Source organism: Hypomesus nipponensis, chromosome 8 (assembly GCF_054491055.1).
Source record: "Hypomesus nipponensis isolate SF chromosome 8, ASM5449105v1, whole genome shotgun sequence".
Lineage (NCBI taxonomy): Eukaryota > Metazoa > Chordata > Actinopteri > Osmeriformes > Osmeridae > Hypomesus > Hypomesus nipponensis.
The window spans coordinates 18,247,629-18,269,474 of NC_140368.1; the positions used below are offsets into that span (position 1 = coordinate 18,247,629).

Here is a 21,846-nt window from a genome sequence, read left to right on the forward strand (position 1 = left end):
CAGGAGTCAGATCAGTAGCCCTAGCAGGTTCCTGCAGCCACTCTTCATAAAGTGACCTGTACGCTGCCTTAAAAGGCGCATTCCACAACACATCTGCTGGCTGTAGCAGGTTGGTGCAGCCGCCCGGAATCACACCCATGAGGGTATTTGTTTTCTTAACGCTCTCCTTTGCCTCCTCTGTGATGTGGGAGCGGAAGCTATCCCAGATGAGAAAACGCTTGCCAAATGCCAACTTGCCCCAACACTTTTCGATCCAAGCAAGTGTAGTTGGTGCTTGCATCCAACCATTTGAAGACATTTCAATTACCACGCCACAGACATCTTTTAGGTCAGCAGGCAGCCGTTTACCTTTAAAAACCATGATTGGCAGAAGTTTCCGGCCATTGGCGAGTGCACCCAGGCAGACGGTCACTCGAGTCTTCTCGTGTCCAATCGTAAGAACTGGTACAGTTTTGAGAACTCTCAAGTCAAGAGGTGTCACCAGGCATGTCAGCCCAGATGGCCGTCTCATCCATGTTGCCTATTGCTCCTGGTGCGAAATTGTATCTTGCACGCTGCTTGCTACAAAAGTTCACTAATATTGTAACCTTGTCCGTCAACTCTGGTGGCAGGCCCTGTCCAGTGGTTGTTGTTTGTCTAGTGACAAAATTGTTTCTTTTTAGAAATGTATCCACCCAGCCACGTGATGCTTTGAAATCTTCTTGACCTTGAGCTTGTCCAAGCTGTTTTGCCTTCAATACAATACCTTGACGTGTGAGCAACACTTTGCTCCACTTCAGGTAGTAGAGGTTTGCGACCACCACCTTGAAGCCGGAACCGCTCACCGGCACTTGAACCAGGTAGTGCATCAAAGCGAGGTAGCTGACTTCGCCACTCGCGAATTCGCTTTTCATCAACTCCTATTTTGCGTGCGACAGCTCTGTTGCTGCTGGTAAGTGCTTTCTGCGCAGCTCTCCGTTTAAAAGCTAACGTGTATGAACGTTTCGGCATGCTGCTTCACAATGTAGAACATCTGTATTTGAGACAGTTGTAGGCTACTACCAACGCACACCTAATTGGTAGCCAATGAGAAAGGGAGTTGCCGCACTCATAGACAAAACAAACATTTATGTAAACAAAGAATAGACAAGGAGGTCAGCGGTAGTAAATGACACCTGCGTTTTTAGCAGCATGATTCAACCAGCAACAAAGTTGTCTATGGCTGCACTGCAATTTACAAAATCTGTTTTACTAATTAAACGCCGCCCTCGAATAAACACTGCCCTCGAATAAGCACCGCACCAAAAATGAACGTTATTTAATAAACGCTGCGGCGTTTATTCGAAAAAATACGGTAGCCCTGTGTAGAAAAGCTGCCCCGGTAAATTGTACTGTACTACTACTACTACTACTAGACTGTGTTTGTCTTGGTAGCGATTGCGTTGGTTGAATTCGATTTAACGTTAACTACTTCTGTTGTACGGTCTAGGCTGAAATGAATTATTCTCATGAACAGATTGACAAAGTTTAGGCTGTGGCAGTGGAGTTCAGGTTAGTAGTCACTAGTCATATACTTTCACTTATTGAAAGACTTTTGATTTAAGTTAAGGGTAGTGCCGAACATGTGCCGCCGTTTCGTTTGAATTTCTACTGTAAACAGCTGTGGAGATGTTTTTGTTAGCTACAGTACTAGACTAGTAGAAGACTACACCGTTGCAGTGAGCTACACTGGTTTGAAACCACAGGTCATGATAATTTCACCCACAAATCATTTACTTGTAATCTAATGTTACTTTTGACATAATAAAGTTTAGCCATAGCTGTGGTATTGAAGGCAGTAGCCTACTACTACACACTGCCAGTGAGGCTAACGTCAAAACAAGACAAGGTCTCACTCAAATTACACTCATTAAGTTTTACACAAATCCCCAAAATATGCTTACCCGTTGGCTGTCTTCACAAAAGTCATATCGTCATAACATTTCCCCTTTTCAGTTTTTTCGTGTAAAATTGAACTATAAAATTACAAAAATACTAGCTACTATGACGCTTTCTTGCATGGCTGCCGCCTAAAATACTCGTACTAGGCGGTCTCATGGGCGACTCGCAAACGTTCAAATTACAAAGACTTTCACAACCTAAATCAAAAATCCGAGATGGCAGTTCCACTTGAAATCGCTTTTTTAACAAAATCCAATAGTTGGGAATTTTTTGGGGGTATTTTTCACTCATAATCCAAACTCCAACTTGCGTGCCAGAATGTCTCTATCACCTTGTATCCATGCGTCGTTACTAACGTGTCCTGACGTAGTGACGTAGGGTAGTGAGTACCCTTCGTTGACAGAAAGCACTTTTTTGGCACAAAAACGTTGTAACCTCCTAAACTGTGCAACGGAACGTAAATAAAAATACAAGCAACTCATTCGCTAGTAAAACAAAACTTTTGGCAGCGACATTGTCTATGTAGTCAAAATATTTTCGGATCCTTAGGGGTGGGTAAAGAAAGAATAATAAATATATATGTGAGATAACAATGGTTTGTGCTCGTCGAAGGCAAGCACACCCCAATAACTAGAGAGGATACAATTTCTGGGGAAATTGTAGGGTGTGCTTGCTTGCGTTGGTTGCAGGGGTCCGTATTTAAATTTAATTCTACAACTGACATTTCTGTATATTTTATATAAAAAAGCATAGCCTACTTATTTATAAAGATTACATATATTTAAAAGCACGTTATTTTCTGCTCATTTACAACTCAAAATACTAAGAGTGAAGAGTAGAATGAAATAGTTGTCTTCTCATTTCCGCTGCAAGAGGGAATGGTGATCAGCAAACTCATAGTTGAATCAAAACAAATACATTTGGCAGACTGGTGAAAAATTTACCAAATCTCTATGACTTAAACGTCAAGTTTTTCCCTTCTCGTGATATTTTCAGGCATTTAGCTTACTCATATTGCATTTTTTGATTAATAGAGGGTTTTCACAACCCGTCATCAGACCGGAAGTCGCCATATTGGAGGCACTCCGCATCACAACAAAGCACAGGCACTGAAGTATTTACTGAACGTCGTCAAGGCAAATGGTTAATTATTGGGTTAGGGTAAATAAGTTAACCCTAACCCTAGGGTTGTACCAATAGGACAGATCGAGAACAACAGTTGGAATATTATCGACTGACAAGTGATTACAAACCAAGGCGAGGAATGCCAGAGATTATCAAAGGAAAGGAGGCGCTTGTGGTTGGGAATGCTCAACCAAGATCTACGGGAAAAAACACGATTGAGAGTCACTTGCTTACTCCTTGAGTATCGGAATGATATCATACAATTAAGGTTAGGTTGGTTAAAGACGTTATTGCATTACTTACTTTGGCCTTCACAACACAACGGTCGTTGATAACTTGGTACTGCGTCTCCCTCACCCATCCACACACCATCTGGTTACAGGCCTCCAAACCTTTGTAAGATTTTAGGTTTCCGCTGTGTATGGGCTCAGCGAGAAAACCAAGTAGTTGACTATATCAGGATATGCAACTGAAGGAAGAATCACCGGGTCGTCACAGATCCAAGAAGAGGGAGCTACAGGGATCTGCACTGCCAATAAATCGTAATTTCTCGAAATATCTACGCCTTTTCTTGTGGTCCAAGTCCTTCCTTATATTCCTTCGCATCTTGGACGCATTATGATGAGCTTTTCGTTTGGTTAGACCTGGCTACATTCACTTAAAGTATCCAAAGCGCAAAACCGCAAACATTTCCCAGCTGGGGGATTTTTTATAATCAAGCTTATGTCCCCCTTTTGATCGACCTCAAAATCGGTTAACATATAGTGGAAACGTACATCTACGAATCTGTGGTCTCAAATGTACATGAAGAAACATTTTTTAATTCCAGCGCATTCAAACAGTCCCCTCAGTAAAGGTTGGCTAGCAAGTTACAGCAGCAGCCTGGCCCTGTGACAAGTGGGGGGAGGGGCGCAAAGGGCACACTTAGGTGCTATTTTGTTCCAACTCATTTTTTAGACAACTCATTCATTTGTAGCAGATAAACATCTAAAAACATGCAAGCTAGAAGGCCCGAAAACTAGGATTGAGCCAATGCCTGAAAATGTCCTCTACAGGACTGTGAAACTGCTAACATTTTCCAGTTGGGACTTTTGAGATATTTGAGTTTAAGTCCGATGAGTGCCTACACCCATTCACTGCAACGAAATAGCTTCATGGAACTCGACTCGGAATCTGAGCTTCAGGGACACTTGACAAAAAAAGACAACATTTGGCGTGTCAAGCATTTTAGAATTGTTAATGTGATGTGTTCCCATCGTATTTAAGACAAAATGGGTTACAGGCAAGAGGCTTACAAATGTAACTGTATACATATCTCACTCATACTGGCTAATCAGCTAACATGTTAAAGTAGTTTACATCCAAAGTCGCTGTCGTAAAATTAGCCTCTTTCACAAACTGCTGATTAACGGAAGTAGCTTTGAGGTCAAATTAAAAACCTTTTAAAACGTCTACATTTAGCAAATATTGTTGATATTATTGTGCACACGTATTTTAGTATCGTAAATATGTCATACAATTCCATAATTTCTCCAGGAATAACGAATAAAAACGTATTTCAGGAAAAAAGCTCTAACGGGTTTGTCAGTCTGAGGCTAACGTCAAAACAAGAAGCAGTCTCACTCAAATTCCAAGTTTTAAACAAATAACAAAAATATGCTGACCCGCTTGCTGTCTTCGCAATCGCCATATCTTTAAAACACTGCTTTCCATTTGGATGTAGAATTGACCCTGGTACGAAATTAAGAAAATACTCATCAGATGCAGATCGATAACACAGTTGCCGACGAGTGTCAACACTCGTTGACAACACTGTTGTTGCTGCCGCAATCGTCAATGTAGGCTGACGGGGCTCTCACGTAGAAAACAAATCAACGTTTTTACAGCAACCTTCATTAAAATCTTACCACCTGGCTGTCTTCACAATAGTCATATCGTCATAACATTTCCCTCTTTCTGTTTTTTCGTGTAAAATTGAACTATAAAATTAGCTACGAAAATACTGCTATGACGCTTTCTAGCATGGCTGCCGCCTAAAAGACCTGCACCGCAAATTACAAAGACTTTCACGACCTAAATCAAAAATCCGAGATTGCAGCTCCACTCGAAATCGCTTTCTCAACAAAGCTAAATGGTTGGGATTTTTTGAGGGTGGGATTTTTCACTCGTAATCCAAGATCCAATTTGCATGCTAGAACGTCTATTACGTTGTATCCATGCGTCGTTGCTAACGTGTGGTGACGTAGCTAGCACAGATTACCCTTTGTCGACTAAAGGCACTTTGTCGCCACTAAAATGTTGTAACCTCCTAAATTGTGCAACGGAATGTAAATCCCAATACAAGCAACGCAATCGAGACCAAGACGAACATTTTGACACAGGCGTTGTCTGTAGTCCAAATATTGACTGACCCTTAGGGGGGCTAAAATAACTAGAGAGGGTACAATTTCTGGGGAAATTGTAGGGTGTGCTTGCTTGCGCTGGTTGCAGGGGTCCGTATTTAAATTTTACCACTGATATTTCTGTATATTTTATATAAAAATGCATAGCCTACTTATTATTTATAAAGATTACATACTTTTAAAAGCATATTTTTATTTAGTTTGCGTTGCTAACCCTGACCGTGTAACATATGTCAGGATTTTGCAATTTAAGTTTCATTCAAGTCAATGATCGTTCATAATTTCCCCCCAAAAATGTGCATCTTCTGTCACCAATCTCAGATGAGAGATGTCATTGGTGCAGCTACGGCTGGAGAGACTTATTTTCGTGCCTCCATGGATGGCTGTGTGTCGTACATGGTGACCAACCACATCCCCAAGTTGGTGCAGAACAGAGTCCGCACCTGGTACAACTACACCTGGGATGCTCAGGGTATGCTAGGTAAGTTTCCCAGCAAACTACTTCTATTGAATTTAATTACTAATAGAGATACACTGAGATGTGTGAAACCATGAAGCTGGGATTTATGGATAGTAGTATGCTATTGCTGAGAAAAAGGTCTCTATCCTTTCCAAGATCAGAATCAGAACAAAGTTTAATCGGTAACAAGGAATTTACTTTGGTGGGCAGGTGCATACAGTAAATATATACAAATCTTTAAATAGTGTATGCAGTCCTGACAGTGAGGGAAGAAAGGATTTTATCCCTTGCTGATTTTGTACTTTTGCTCGCTAACAAAGAAATGATCAGTCTATAATTCAAGGTTTGTGAAAGGTGCTTAAAGTGGTTGAAGTACTTGAATTTGACTTTTTGAAATTCAAGTCCTGGAAAACCTCATATTAATGACGAGGTACTTGAAACGTGCTTGAATTATTTACAGACAATATATATTAATTTACAAAGTAATTTTGAAGTGTTCATAAAAAATAAATAAATACAGTCTTTTCATTCAAAATGTACATTTACATTAATTCATTTAGCAGACGCTTTTATCCAAAGCTACTTCCAAGAGAGAGCTTTACAAAGTGCATAAGTCTAGCCTGGCTGCCAGCCCAAATTCTCCCCGCCCTCAAAAAAATTTGGTCAGGAAGTTGGGTCTGGAGGGTCTCGTATTGGGGAACAACTACAGAAAACCAGAACCGGGGCGTACCAATGAAATTGCCAGGGCGAGCTTTATACGATGATGGACAGATGATCAACAGTAACGTAATCACCCACGTCACAAAAGAGCGCTTAAGTTGAATTCATTTTGAACAAACAACATATTACATTGCTCTGATTGGTTGTAGGTCTATCCAATTGAGCGAAGAGGCATTTGTTTTCCAGGCTCGTTTGAAACACGCCCCGTAGTCAAAGCGCAACAGAGAGTTCTCAGACTCATATTCTGACTAGAATTATGAGTATGACAACGTCAGGCTAGCATAAGTCACTGATAATAACAACAACAAGATAGCCCCAAAAACATTGCGGGTAGCCAAAACATGAAGCACATATTGTGAACAACCAAAATAAGTTCCAAAGGGAAGAACCATAAGAGCATGTAGTTAAACAAGTTACAATTAAACAACATGAATCGCTATAAGTGCAAGTGTTCTTGTGGAAAAGCCAGCAACAGTAAAAAATATTTCACAGCAAGTACAAACCCAACCCAGATTCCAAAATTGTCCGGGATTTTGCCTCTTCGGATATTTGTGCTTCTCTGGGTCTTTCACGAACTATTACGTCTTACAAGTTTTGGAAAGGGTATCTCCCTTACGTTCCACCTTCTTACACGAGCACTGACTGTAGAGAGAACTGTCATTTTAATCAGATAATCAGATACACTACCACCCCCCCTCCCCCACTTCGACGAGGAAGTGTCCTCTTTTTCAAAAACTCAAATCTGGTCACCCTAATAAAACCATTGAGAAATGGTCCCCTAAAAAACCTTACCAACATGCCAATTTTCATCACATCCCATTTTTTATCCTTATCCAACCAGAATTTACATTCGCATTGAAGGGAGGAATCTCCTTGAAATCTCTATCTGTCTGCAATACCGCTCTCGGCCTCTACGCAACTTCGGCGCTCTCACGCTTGCCAGGCATAGACAGTACATTTACATTTAGTGATTTAGCAGACGCTCTGGAAGGCTCTAGAAATCTGGCACCTTATTGAACGAAATTAAAAAGAGTGAAAGAGTTCACAGACACCAGAATGAACGGGTTCACAGTATCGTTCATCAGGCAGTAATACAGTACGTTCAGTTCACGTTCACCCAAATTATGAACGAGTTCATGAACTTTCGTTCAATGAACGTGTTCAGGCGCAACACTGGATTTAACCCCTACTGGAGAGAGTTGTGGGACGTAACGTTAGCCTACTACCAGAGAATGTCTGATATCCGTAAACGGGCTCTGCCACCACTCTTTAGCCGGCTTGCAAGCCAAACAAGTGTGTGTGACGTGCCTGTTGTTTTGTTTCTGGTCTAGCTAGATCCGGTGTGGTGTTGTAGTTTTTCTAATGTCGGTAGTTGTTGCAACAGCATGTGACAAAAACTGCAAAGTTTGCTAGGCCAAAGAGCGTTAATCGCGCGATAAAAGAATTGACACCGTTAATTTGGGTTTGTTCAAATAAACCTACCATTAAAACTAATAATTTCTTTGTCAGTGGGCAAACATGCAGTGGGCAAAATAAGCAGGGGACCGAATCTTTTTTTTCCTCACTGTAAATATAAGATGAAGAGATTTAATACATTTACAACAAAATCCTATAAAATACTGTACAATATTAAATAAAACATAAAATATAATGTAAAAGAGTACTTTAATATATATTGCATATTATATAGTAATATTTACCAGTAGCACTTTGAGATTTAGTTAAACATAAAGTTCATTACAAATACAATTATTATTATTACTATTTATTCAATTGAATATTAAAACAAATCGGACTTCAAGTTTGATATGAGTTTTGTATTTGTTTTGATTTGACTGTTAATATTAGGATGCATTATTATGGATACATACTCAAATATACAATGTACACTCTGCTATTAGATGAGTCTGAGCTGCTGGACCAGATGCCTCTGGTGATGAGAACAGCCATCGCTGTGGATGTTAATCTTACTACCTTCCAGAAGATAGATCTATTTAAGGTCAGAAATCTCAAGTCAACAATAAATGTAACCGTGACATCTTTGTAGTCTATTTGGCTCATACATCATAGAAAAGTCTTTACATCCATACTTTTCATTGGAATACCAAATCACATACTCTTTTGGTCTAATGTTTAAATTAATTTGTGAATCAATATTATATGTTAAGGGTTGCGATCAGCAGATGTTAGTGGACATGTTGCTGAGGCTGAAGTCAATCATTTATTTACCGGGGGACTTTGTGGTGAAAAAGGTAAGTGTGTGTGTGTGTCTGTCTTAAAATGAAATTCTCATAACAGTATCTGACTATTTTAAACCACTGCTTGCAAAGCAGTGGAGTTGCTAAAGGATAGAAGTTTACAGGGATTTCCTTTGCATAATTATTGTTGTAATCTCTTGAAATTACCAACACTTTGCCACTGTATATAACAGACAACAGTCTGCTGAACACAATTTTTTCCTCCACCTAGGGAGATATTGGTAAAGAGATGTACATCATCAAAAGTGGAGCGGTGCAGGTGGTGGGAGGACCTGACAATTCCATAGTCTTTGTCACTCTGAAGGCTGGTTGTGTGTTTGGAGAGATCAGGTAAAGGGATGTGCACCCTGAGCTTGGGATGCACCGAATCCAGGATTCGGTTTTGGATTCTGCCGAATATTGGGCTTTTTGACGGGGTTTGGTTTCGGCCGAACCATAGAATTTTTTCCACCGAACCCTATGCGCGCTATGCTGGTCGACATAATGACGCCGCCGTTGATTACGGGAAGGTGTTTACGTAGGCCTATGTGGACCGTTCAATGCAGTAGGCTAAGAGAAAGTGAAAATGGGACTCGTGAGCAGAAAGTGTTAGGCAGTACTTTCAGTCAAAAGAAGGCGATTCAAGTCGAGCTACATGTTCAATTTGCAATGCCGATTTGTCTTGTGGTGGCAAGGACCCTAAACAATACACAACATATCCGCTGTTAAAACATTTGCGTATGAAACAACCAAAAGAAATTCAAGAAATCTAAAAGGCCAATATTTTGGAAATTGATTGGATCTTGAGATAGGGTAAACATAGGCATATGGTAATTGTCAAAATACACCGCTGTGAACGTTGTTTACTTCATTAATGTGTTTACTGTGTTAATGGACTGAGGATGGGAGTAGGATTCAGTATTCTGTTTTGGATTTGGCAGAATGTTAACCAGTGGATTCAGTATTCTGCTAAACCCCAAAAATCTGGATTCAGTGCATCCCTGAACTGCAAAATTATATACTTTAGTTCCATCATGCATTAAAAATCAAACATATTTCAGTCTGTTGCAGTCATCCAAAGATGGAGGGAACAGGAGAACAGCTAATGTCAAAGCTCACGGCTTTGCCAACCTCTTTGTACTGGATAAGAAGGACCTGACAGACATCTTGGTTCACTACCCTGAATCACAGAAAGTCTTGGCCAGGAAGGGAAGGTAAGAATGGGGGTGGGATTAATTTAGCATATTCCTTCTCTTTAGTAATACAAGGTGCACACAACACACTTTTACACATCTTGCTGTTCCATTAAGATTTAGTAGGTCTTTGAAGAAGAAAACTATGCCATTTTGATGCTCGCTCCCACCCTCTTTGTAAAGGTGCATATTTTCAACCATGTTTGAAATCACCATTACATCAGTTAAAAGTAGAGGGCAACCTTTTGCTCCTGCTTTTGGGAATTTTTTTACGCTCCAAGCATTTAATGTTTGCATAGATTCCACAAAACATATGCCAGGTTTGGATGTAAGTTTGTCAAATAATTTGTATTAGCATTGCCTCTTTAATAGGTTTGGTTATCAGTTTGATTAGTTTATCAAATAAATTAATTATCAACACCTTTCTAATAGGTAATGCCATAATTCATTAGTGAAGTACTGTTTGAATAAGTTATACAAATATTACAAATGGTGATGTTTCTGTTTTTTAACTATAACTCGAGTCAACTCCGTAGAAATCTGATCCTCTTCCATTAAGTGTATATAGCGTGATAAATGGTTGAAATGTGTAAGAAATACAAGGTGTTGCTTGAGAGCTTGAGAAATGGTTGAAATGGCGAATGTGTGACACTTGAGAGCCCTGATAAACTTTTTCCACCCATTTGATGAGCACAGTCCCATTGACTTCTGGCTAAATTGCACCAGCTAAATACTAATTTGTGTCTTTTTTACCAGAATAATTTGTCACAATATAGCTGCAAGCAGCAATGATGTGGCCAAGCAGTCAAATTACCCATAAAACACTTGAAAAATCCTCAGAACAGGGTTCCGAGTGTATGCAGCAAGTTTGGTGTGAATCCATCAAAGATTTGCTGAGCTATGACCCAACTTCCTGTTTGCTGGTCTAATGGCACATTTTGATTGGCTGTACCGGGCAAACGGTTCTGAAAATGGTACCTCCTTTTTGAAAATCGGTCATACATTTCAAAAGTTACGTGTGTAAACACAAGTCCAACTTTGACCAGTTGGTGGCGCTAGAGTGCTCCAATGGGAGACATGAAACTTGGTAAATATAAAGAGGGGACTGTGCTTAATGAGTGTGCCAAATTTCACAACTTTTTACTAGGGCTGTGAAAAATAACGCGTTAACGCGTTATGATTAAATTACAGGATTGATTCGTTATTTTTGTTTAACGCATTTAACGTAATATACCCACAATTCCACCCAATCTGCAACTTCTGGATGAGAAGTTCGTGTTCCAAAAAAACTAAGCTGGAACATCCAATAAAACCAAAGTAATATGCACACTGCGGGAAGACGTTATTGCTCTAGATAAGAGCGTCTGCTAAATGACTGAATCCTAAATGACTGAATGTTATCGTTTCACCGAAGCAATACCAGCCTAAAGAAACCTATATCACCTCAACGCGAAGCATGCATTGGTCGGCGAGGGGAGTTCAAGTAGAATGCGCCAAATCACCCTCACTGAACAGCGTAGGGCCCTCACTAAGTCTGCCTGTGACAAGGTGACTAGCACAAATTTATTGCAAAAAGCTGTAGACCGATTGATATGTTTGAGGACGAGGGGTTCACCAAAGTTTTGCGAGTGGCAACGGGTGACTCGAGCATCAAGGTACCGCAAAAATCTAAGACGCATACTAATGACAAAAATTCGGAAAATCGGTAATATGTAATATGATGATTAATCCACAGAAACCTGTGATTAATTTGATTATAAATTGTTATCATTTCACAGCCCTACTTTTTACCATACGGTTCTTGGGGCTGCCATAGACTCCAATGGCAGAAGAAGTGTAATAATACATATAGCTGCAAGCAGCAATGAGGTGGCCAAGCAGTCAAATGACCCATTAAACACTTAAGAAACCCTCAGAACAGGGTTCCGAGTGCATGCAGCAAGTTTGGTGTGAATCCATCAAAGATTTGCTGAGATACGACTCAACTTCCTGTTTGCTGGCTTAATGGCACATTTTGACTGCCTGTACCGGGCAAACGGTTCTGAAAATCAAAAAATAATGTGAAGGCCTTTGTGAGGCTTGGTCTGAAGATACTCTCTGCCAAATTTGGTGTAGATTGGACAAAATGTGTAGGAGAAGTAGAGAAAAAACGTTTTTCAATTAATTCAAAATGGCGGCCGCATCAATTCGGCTATTTACACAAGTTATCATGTATCACACACGGGATGTCCCAACATATCATGAGACAAAGGAATCACTTAATAAAAGTAAACAAATCAACAGTTATTGGCCAAAACACATTTTTGCTTCCTGCGGCCACGCCCAGTGATCACATGACACCAAATTAATTGGACATCCTCATACAACGGTTCCGAGTCAACATACCAAGTTTGGTGTTGATTTCTCAAAGATTTGCTGAGATATGACCCAACTTCCTGTTTGGTTGCTTTGTTGACGATTTTGATTGGCTGTACTGGACAAACGGTTATGAAAATCAAATATCCTTTGATAACTTCTGTGAGGGTTGGTCTGATGATGATGTTTGCCAATACAATACGGTACCTCATTTTTGAAAATCGGTCATACGGTTCAAAAGTTACGTGTGTAAACACAAGTCCAACTTTGACCCGTTGGTGGCGCTAGAGTAACTTTTTACCATACGGTTCTAGGGGCTGCCATAGACTCCAATGGGAGAAGAAGATGTGTAATAATAATAAATATAGCTGCAAGCAGCAATGAAGGGGCCAAGCAGCATTCAATATGGAAATTCAGTAGCTAAAGAAGCAAAGCAAAACTTTTCATAAAAAACATTCATGTCATTTTGATACAAAATGCGCTGGCTAGATGTAGTAGTGTTATATCTACAAAGCACAATAAATCTGACTGAGTATAAATGTCCTGAGAATGAAACATTATCGTTACCATTATGATTATACTGCTAGACAGCTATTGTGGCATACCTGGCTTCGCTAAACAGATAATCTGGTTTCCAGACATGCTTGATGACTGTGGCTGGATTCGATCCCACAACCTAGCCTTTCAAAGGAGCCCGTCTTATCAAAGTGTGCTATTCTCACTGCTGGGAAATGCTTTGTTCGGTTACTATATGAAAAAAAAAAGGAAGCCGTTTCTCACGTGGTGCGCGTTGTCAGATTTGAACCAAGTATAAACAGCTGTAATTCAGTCATATTTTGACGTATCAAGGTGATTGCTGGAGGAAGATCATTAGATGACATGCTTGTGATTTTTTGAGGCATGGTCTGAAGATGATCTTTTACGATTTTCATGGAAATCGGAGCAACGGCCTAGGAGGAGTTCGAAAAAGTTGGCATTTCTTAAAATACAAATGACGGAAAAACCTTCGGGACGACAATGACGTCAAGGGTTCAGTCAAATCGTCTGCATCTACGGAATTCAATGAAACCTCACTTAAGAAAAACGGTCTCATGGTTCAAAAGTTATGGGCGTAAACGCACCTCCAACTTTGACGCCTTGGTGGTGCTAGAGTGCTTCAGGGATCGACATGAAACTTGGTGACGATAATCAGGAGACCGTTCCAAATCAGTGTGCCAAATTTCAAAACTTCGCACCAATCGGTTCTATGGGCTGCCATAGACTCCTAGTCCTATGTATAAAAATAATAAAACTAACAAAAACAATAGGCTTGGCCCCTAATAATAATAAGAAAAGGTAGAAACACTTGAGTGGTTTCGCGGCTTGGCCACCAATTACAATAGGTGCCTCGCAGCTTCGCTGCTTGGCTCCTAACAATTCCTCCTTACGGAGGAATCCTAATAATAATAGTAAAAAAAGGTACAAACACTTAAGTGGTTTTGTCGCTTTGCGGCTTGGTCACAAATAAGAAGAAAAGGTAGAAACGCTTGGCCACCAATAACTAGAGAGGGTACAATTTCTGGGGAATTTTTTTCCCATTTAGTGATATTTTCAAGCATTTAGCCTGAGTAGCATGTACCCGCAGAGCCGGAGAGCTGCAGTTTCAGGACAACAGTTTCAGGACCGCAGTTCTAGAACCCTTGTTTTATCTGACATAACCATGGACCGGAACAAGATCATCAATATTTTCCAATATGAATGTAGGTTACGGCTCAACATTAAATTATAACAAGAAGAAGAAATGGAAGTGATGTAGGCTAGCTTGTTTCATAATAAGATGGACTAGAATCAGAGTGTAAGCAGCTAATTTGAATCACGTGTGGTTATGTATAAAACAATTCTGGTGTCTTGAATTGGACAATAAAGTTAACGTTAGGTAGCTAACTTCAACTTTGCTTTCAAAATCATTTCACAACATGGGAATGATGAAAAGTTGGATGGAGCGATGCAGGTGTATTTGGTGGAGGGGTGGGTGGATGTGATACTGTGATTGTTATTATTGTGTATATATATTAAATATATCCATATCTGAATGATCAAATTCCCAAGTTTTCCTTGTTTCTTGCCTTACCCAAACCATTCAAATACCCTATCTTGTTGTGATCTAGTGACACATACTTTAGTGACACGTCATAACGAGGGTCCTGAAACTGTGGTCCTGTAACTGCAGGTCTCCGGGTCTCCAGCTCTGCAAGTTCATACTATTGCTTAGCCTACTCAAGAACCCCCTTTGAAACAAACTACTGTAACAACGTTGTCATCGGCAGTATTTCAGATGGAATCGCGATTCAAACAGTACCATCTGCTTACTGAAAATATGCCCCCAACAATGTAAATAAGCTTTACATCTATTTAGGGAGTAATGGCTAATTCAAAAGAAGTTTGCTACGAGCAAGCTAGTTGCGGTGGCTAGCCAAACTTCACTGAGTGAGGGGATTGTTTGAAAGCGCCGGAAATCAGAATGTTTCTTTTGACATAAAGTCTAGGCTGTTGCACTGAAGCCAGCAACGCACCACACAAGCTGGAGTTTAAATATTACATACATTCTTTAATGTGACATTACTTACTGTACATGCAAGTCTTGATTGCTGTACATGTATGATGCTACTAGTAGTAGTACACCACAGCACGATACTCGCTGTGCAAAAACACATCAATCCATGCGTTGTTGCTGATGTGGTGACGTAGCTAGCACTGAGTACCCTTCGTTGACTAAAGGCACTTTTTGCCACAAAAACGTTGTAACCCCCTAAATCCTGCAACGGAACATAAAAAAAAATGCAAGCAACGCAATCGAGACCAAGACAAACATTTTGACATAGGCGTTGTCTATGTAGTCCAAATATTGACTGATCCTTAGGGGGGCGAAAATAAACAATAAAAATAAAAATTAAGAAATATATATGTGAGAGAACAATGTTTGTGCTCGCCGAAGGCATGAGCACACCCAATAAGAAAAGGTTAGAAACACTTAAGTGGCTTTGCCGCTTCACGGCTTGGCCACCAATGACAAAGGTATTAAGACAGTATTTCAATACAACTTTACTAGACAATTTCAAGCTTTGTTGATGAAACTAGGCAAGAAAATGGTAATTGAATTTTAAACAAACATTCTTTTTTTATGCTCAGAGCTCAAATTCTAAGGTTTGCATGGGAACTAAATGTTAGAGTTGCTGACTGTTGTGTGTTTATTTAAGAAAACTGATGAAAGCCAAAGGTCCCGCTGCTGCTAAGGCTGAGGAAGATAAGAAAAAAGGACTGGCACTATTTGGACCCAAACCTCCTACACCTAAACTTCTGCGTGCCTTTGGAGGCAATTTCAACAAAAATTTCATGGAAAGACTCAAGGTAACTTTCATTTTTTATTAACCTGCTGGATTGACTACGATGGAATAAGAAGGGAATCTCAAGAAATTGCCTTTGTCATTGTCATGACACATGTGTTTTGGTAAATCGCTGAGGAAATAAGCAGTTGAGAAAATTGTTCAGGAGTTTGTGTTTTTGTCAGAGTGTAATTGTGCTATATTAATATGTTAACCCTTACCAGAACCCACAGAGGTGAGTTAGCAAGGGATATGTCTAAACTATCCTGCCTACATTTTTTATCCTATACTAAACTTTTCTGAAGGAGAGGTTGTCTTTCATTGAAAGTGAATGAGATTAATAATGAAGTTTGTCTTCTCCCTCTTTTTCAGAATGCCTCTTAATAAAGGCCGAAACCATAATTGTTATACTTTTTATTACCTTGTGCAAATGTTTGATTGTGAATAGCTGTATATTTTTAGGATTGTGATGCCAGAGGAAACATTTTCAGTTTGCATCCCACAACTTGCTTTGTCCAGAACTATGTTTGAGCTGTGAAGTGCAGTGTGTAAATAAATTAAATGCTACTTGAAAGTTCAGCATTTGTTTCTGCCATGCACATCTTCGTTTTGCTGACTGAATTATGTAGTTTGGTGTCACGAGTTATTGCAGTGCCAATCATAGGATTTATGTATCTAGCAACTTCTTGTGTCATAGCAAGTTTCTATGTCACTGTTGTCTGTTGTGCATGGAAGCAGAGAGTGAGGTCAGGTAGATGTGGGACTGTTGATGAAGAATTATCAGCACACTGTTGTAATTATGAAAATGGATGGTTTATATGATTGATTTAGAACCACTCAATCACATTTTTTCTTTGATATGCTATTTTATTGGAAACCAAATGCAAAGCTGTTAATTGATTAGAATTGCCACTAAAACAGAGTTTGAGTACAAGAGAGAGAAGTGTGTGAAGGCTTCTCCCATGAAGGACTACAAAGCCCAGATATTGAGAACTACAAGCAACAGACATCAGGGGACAGATTTCCATTACGGAAGGAAAATATATTGCAGTATATTGGAAAATATCATGTGATATATTAGGCAATATATGTCCATATTTAATATTAATATTTTTTATATTTATATTGTACAATACATTGCAACATATTCAACATGAATATAAAATATATGTGTTAATATATCCCAATTTTATATCTATAAATACCACCATAATGTATTCCAATTTATATGGGAAAATGTATTGGTAATATGAAAAGATAGTGTCATATGTATGTTTAATAAATGGTAGAATATATTTTAGATATATGTAAAAAAATATATATAGCTGCAAGCAGCAATGGCGGATTCCTCCATCAAAATGGCAAATTATTGTAAAATTCACATAATAGATAGTTGCACCGGGATTACCCAGAAAACTAGAAACTGTTTTGTCACAAAAAAAAGCATCTGCCTAGAGTTGAACCTAGAACACTTTGTTTACCAGCGCAACATCTCATCCAATTGAGCCATTCCAAGATCTGGACTTTGCAATGTTCAGTTACTGAATAATAAAATAAGACGTTTCTCCTATGGCAATCATAGTCACATTTCGTCCAAGCTCAAACAGCTCTAATTCAGCCATATTTTCACATATTAAGGTGAAACTTTGCAGGGTACTTCAGGGGGAAGTCACCTTAAAGCCTATTCCTGATGGGGGAATCCTAATTATATTAGACAACATGCCCATACAATGTACGGACATATCAAATCAAATTGATTTGTATAGCCCTTTTTACACGCAAGCATGTCACAGAGGGCTTCACATACGCCCATAGAACTGCCCCTCAACCAACCTAAACCCTAAAGGAAGACAAGGAAAAACTCCCAGAAAAACCCAACGGGAGAAAAAATTGAAGAAACCTTGGGAGGAGCAATTCAGAGAGGGATCCCCTCCTCCAGAGACGGTTGGTAAGAGAGAGGAGCAGAACACAAGCTAAACATAGTCATACAATGTCAATGGGTTTTGAAACACCAAAAAAACATTGTTCGGCTTTATAGTTGTTGGATGGGACCTGGAAACTCGCTGTTGGCCGTCATGGAGACAGGTTTCCGGTTGACGACCTGGTCCAGCGTTGGTAGACCGACGACCAGGCAGGTACTGACAGCTCAGACCCCCCACACCACAAGGGATGTGTGGGGGGGACAGAGAGGAGAACAGGGATTAAAGAATGCCAGGAACAGCTAACAGTTACAGTCGTAATAGAATGAGATCCCCACCGGTCAAGTGTGGACTAGGGCAGCAATTTAACAAAGCTAAGAGGGTATTTGATGCAGCCCCACACACCAAAACAGCGACAGCCCCCCTTGGTTGGAACATTAAATCTGTTCCGGGGGAAACAACTCTAAAATAGGTTATATTTATACGATTAAGGATGAAAACATCCTCCATGAGTCACCACCTTACCGCGGTGGAGGGGTTTGCGTGTCCTAGTGATCCTGGAAGCTATGTTGTCGGGGGCTTTATGCCCCTGGTAGGGTCTCCCAAGGCAAACAGGTTCCAGGTGAAAGACCAGACAAAGCGTGGCTCAAAAAACCAACCATGAAGAAACACAACAATGGTTCTCAGTTGCCCCTGCCCGGAAGCGGGTCACCGGGGCCCCCCCCTGGAGCCAGGCCCGGGGGTGGGGCTCGATGGCGAGCGCCTGGTGGCCGGGCCTTTTTCCATGGGGCCCGGTCGGGCACAGCCCGAAGAGACAACGTGGGACCCTCTTCCAGTGGGCTCACCATCCGCAGGAGGGGTCATGGGGGTCGGGTGCAGTGTGAGACGGGCGGCGGCCGAAGGCAGGGGCCTTGGCGGTCCGATCCTCGGCTGCAGAAGCTAGCTTTAGGGACGTGGAACGTCACCTCGCTGGCGGGAAAGGAGCCTGAGCTGGTGCGCGAGGTAGAGAGTTTCCGGCTAGATATAGTCGGCCTCGCCTCGACGCACAGCACGGGCTCCGGAACCAGTCTCCTTTAGAGGGGCTTGACTCTCTTCCACTCTGGAGTTGCCCTTGGTGAGAGGCGTCGAGCTGGGGTGGGAATACTTGTTTCCCCTCGGTTCGGTGCCTGTACATTGGGGTTCACCCCGGTGGATGAGAGGGTAGCCTCCCTCCGCCTTCGGGTGGGGGGACGGGTCCTCACTGTCGTTTGTGCTTATGCACCAAACGGCAGCTCAGAGTACCCACCCTTTTTGGAGTCTCTGGAGGGGGTGCTGGAAAGCGCTCCTCCCGGGGATTCCCTCGTCCTCCTGGGGGACTTCAATGCTCATGTGGGCAATGACAGTGAGACCTGGAGGGGCGTGATTGGGAGGAACGGCCCCCCCGATCTGAACCCAAGTGGTGTTCTGTTGTTGGACTTCTGTGCTAAACACGGCTTGTCCATAAGGAACACCATGTTCAAGCATAAGGGTGTCCATATGTGCACCTGGCACCAGGACACCCGAGGTCTCAGTTCGATGATCGACTTCGTAGTCGTGTCGTCGGACTTGAGGCCGCATGTCTTGGACACTCGGGTGAGGAGAGGGGCGGAGCTGTCAACTGATCACCACCTGGTGGTGAGTTGGCTCCGATGGTGGGGGAGGACGCCGGTCAGGCCTGGCAGGCCCAAACGTAATGTGAGGGTCTGCTGGGAACGGCTGGCGGAACCCTCTGTCAGAAGGAGCTTCAACTCCCACCTCCGGGAGAGCTTCGATCATGTCTCGGGGGGGGCCGGGGACATTGAGTCCGAATGGGCCATGTTCCGGGCCTCCATTGTTGAAGCGGCTGACCGGAGCTGCGGCCGCAAGGCGGTCGGTGCATGTCGCGGCGGTAACCCTCGGACCCGGTGGTGGACTCCGGAGGTGAGGGATGCCGTCAAGCTGAAGAAGGAGGCCTATCGGGCTTTATTGGCTGGTAGGACTCCTGAGGCAGCTGATGTGTACCGGCAGGCCAAGCGGAACGCGGCTCTGGCGGTCGCGGAGGCAAAAACCCGGGCATGGGAGGAGTTCGGCGAGGCCATGGAGAATTACTTCCGAACGGCTTCAAAAAGGTTCTGGACCACCATCCGGCGACTCAGGAGGGGGAAGCAGTGCTCTGTCAACACTGTATACGGTGGGGACGGTGCGCTGCTGACTTCGACGGGGGACGTCCTGGATCGGTGGAAGGAATACTTTGAAGACCTCCTTAATTCCACCAACACGCTTTCCGACGTGGAGGCAGAGTCTGGGGACATCGGGGGGGCCCTTCTATCTCTGGGGCCGAGGTCGCCGAGGTGGTTGAAAAGCTCCGCGGTGGCAGGGCCCCTGGGGTGGACGAGGTCCGCCCGGAGTTCCTTAAGGCTCTGGATGTTGTAGGGCTGTCTTGGTTGACACGACTCTGCAACATCGCGTGGACATCGGGGACAGTGCCTCTGGACTGGCAGACCGGGGTGGTGGTTCCCCTCTTTAAAAAGGGGGACCGGAGGGTGTGCTCCAACTTTAGGGGGATCACACTCCTCAGCCTCCCTGGGAAAGTCTATTCAGGGGTCCTGGAGAGGAGGGTCCGCCGGATTGTCGAACCTCGGATTCAGGAGGAGCAATGTGGTTTTCGTCCTGGCCGTGGAACAGTGGACCAGCTCTATACCCTCCGCGGAGTCCTGGAGGGTACATGGGAGTTCGCCCAACCAGTCTACACATGTTTTGTAGATTTGGAAAAGGCATTCGACCGTGTCCCTCGGGGGCTCATGTGGGGGGTGCTCCGAGAGTACGGGGTACCGGATTCCCTGATCGGGGCTGTCCGGTCCCTGTACGACCGGTGCCAGAGTATGGTCCGCATTGCCGGTAGTAAGTCAAACTTGTTTCCGGTGAGGGTTGGACTCCGCCAGGGCTGCCCTATGTCACCGATTCTGTTCATTACCTATATGGACAGGATTTCTAGGCGCAGCCAGGGTGTTGAGGGGGTCCGGTTTGGTGACCTCAGGATCGGGTCGCTGCTTTTTGCAGATGATGTGGTCCTGTTGGCTTTATCGGGCCGTGACCTTCAGCTCTCACTGGAGAGGTTCGCAACCGAATGTGAAGCGGCTGGGATGCGAATCAGCACCTCCAAATCTGAGGCCATGGTTATCGACCGGAAAAGGGTGGAGTGCCATCTCCGGGTCGGGGAGGAGATCCTGAACCAAGTGGAGGAGTTCAAGTATCTCGGGGTCTTGTTCACGAGTGAGGGAAGAATGGAGCGCGAGGTCGACAGGCGGATCGGTGCGGCGTCCGCAGTGATGCGGGCTCTGCATCGGTCCGTCGTGGTGAAGAAGGAGCTGAGTCGAAAGGCGAAGCTCTCTATTTACCAGTCGATCTACGTTCCTACCCTCACCTATGGTCACGAACTATGGGTAGTGACCGAAAGAACGAGATCGCGAATACAAGCGGCCGAAATGAGCTTTCTCCGCAGGGTGTCCGGGCTCTCCCTTAGAGATAGGGTGAGAAGTTCGGTCATCCGGGAGGGGCTCAGAGTAGAACCGCTGCTCCTCCGCGTCGAGAGGAGCCAGCTGAGGTGGCTCGGGCATCTGATTAGGATGCCTCCTGGACGCCTCCCTGGTGAGGTGTTCCGGGCACGTCCCACTGGGAAGATGCCCCGGGAAAGACCCAGGACACGCTGGAGGGACTATGTCACTCGGCTGGCCTGGGAACGCCTCGGGGTCCCCCAGGAAGAGGTGGTGGAAGTGGCCGGGGAGAGGGAAGCCTGGGCCTCCCTGCTTAGGTCGTTGCCCCCGCGACCCGATCCCCGGACAAGCGGTAGATGACGACGACGAGGATGAAAACAACCAGCCCCCCGTTGTCTCCAACTAGTAAACTATAACAATAAAAATATACAGCAACGGAACTATTACAGTAACAATATACATTAACAGGTTTACTTTATTTGTAACATTTAAATGGGCAGTGTGAACATGAGCTAAAATTACAATTTAAAAGTTACATGTGATACACAGGCAAACGCACACCCCAGGTTTAAATAGAAAGTACACACATACTTACCTTTAACAATCATAGAATTGACTAAACAAGAAAGTTTTTAATCTAGTTTTAAATGTCGAAACAGTAT

General features: G+C 42.9%; 1 protein-coding gene across 1 annotated transcript in view; it reads left to right on the forward strand.

Moving 5' to 3' along the window:
• The window catches only part of LOC146276192 (cyclic nucleotide-gated channel beta-3-like), a 35,214-nt gene extending 18,883 nt beyond the window's left edge, over positions 1-16,331 (forward strand). The window contains exons 12-18 of the mRNA XM_084703310.1: positions 5,769-5,928; positions 8,529-8,626; positions 8,796-8,879; positions 9,097-9,215; positions 9,926-10,078; positions 15,649-15,799; positions 16,147-16,331. Coding sequence (XP_084559436.1) covers positions 5,769-5,928; positions 8,529-8,626; positions 8,796-8,879; positions 9,097-9,215; positions 9,926-10,078; positions 15,649-15,799; positions 16,147-16,158 — 777 coding nt within the window. The 3' untranslated portion in view covers positions 16,159-16,331. The remainder of the gene's footprint in view (positions 1-5,768; positions 5,929-8,528; positions 8,627-8,795; positions 8,880-9,096; positions 9,216-9,925; positions 10,079-15,648; positions 15,800-16,146) is intronic.
• Positions 16,332-21,846: the final 5,515 nt, after the last annotated feature.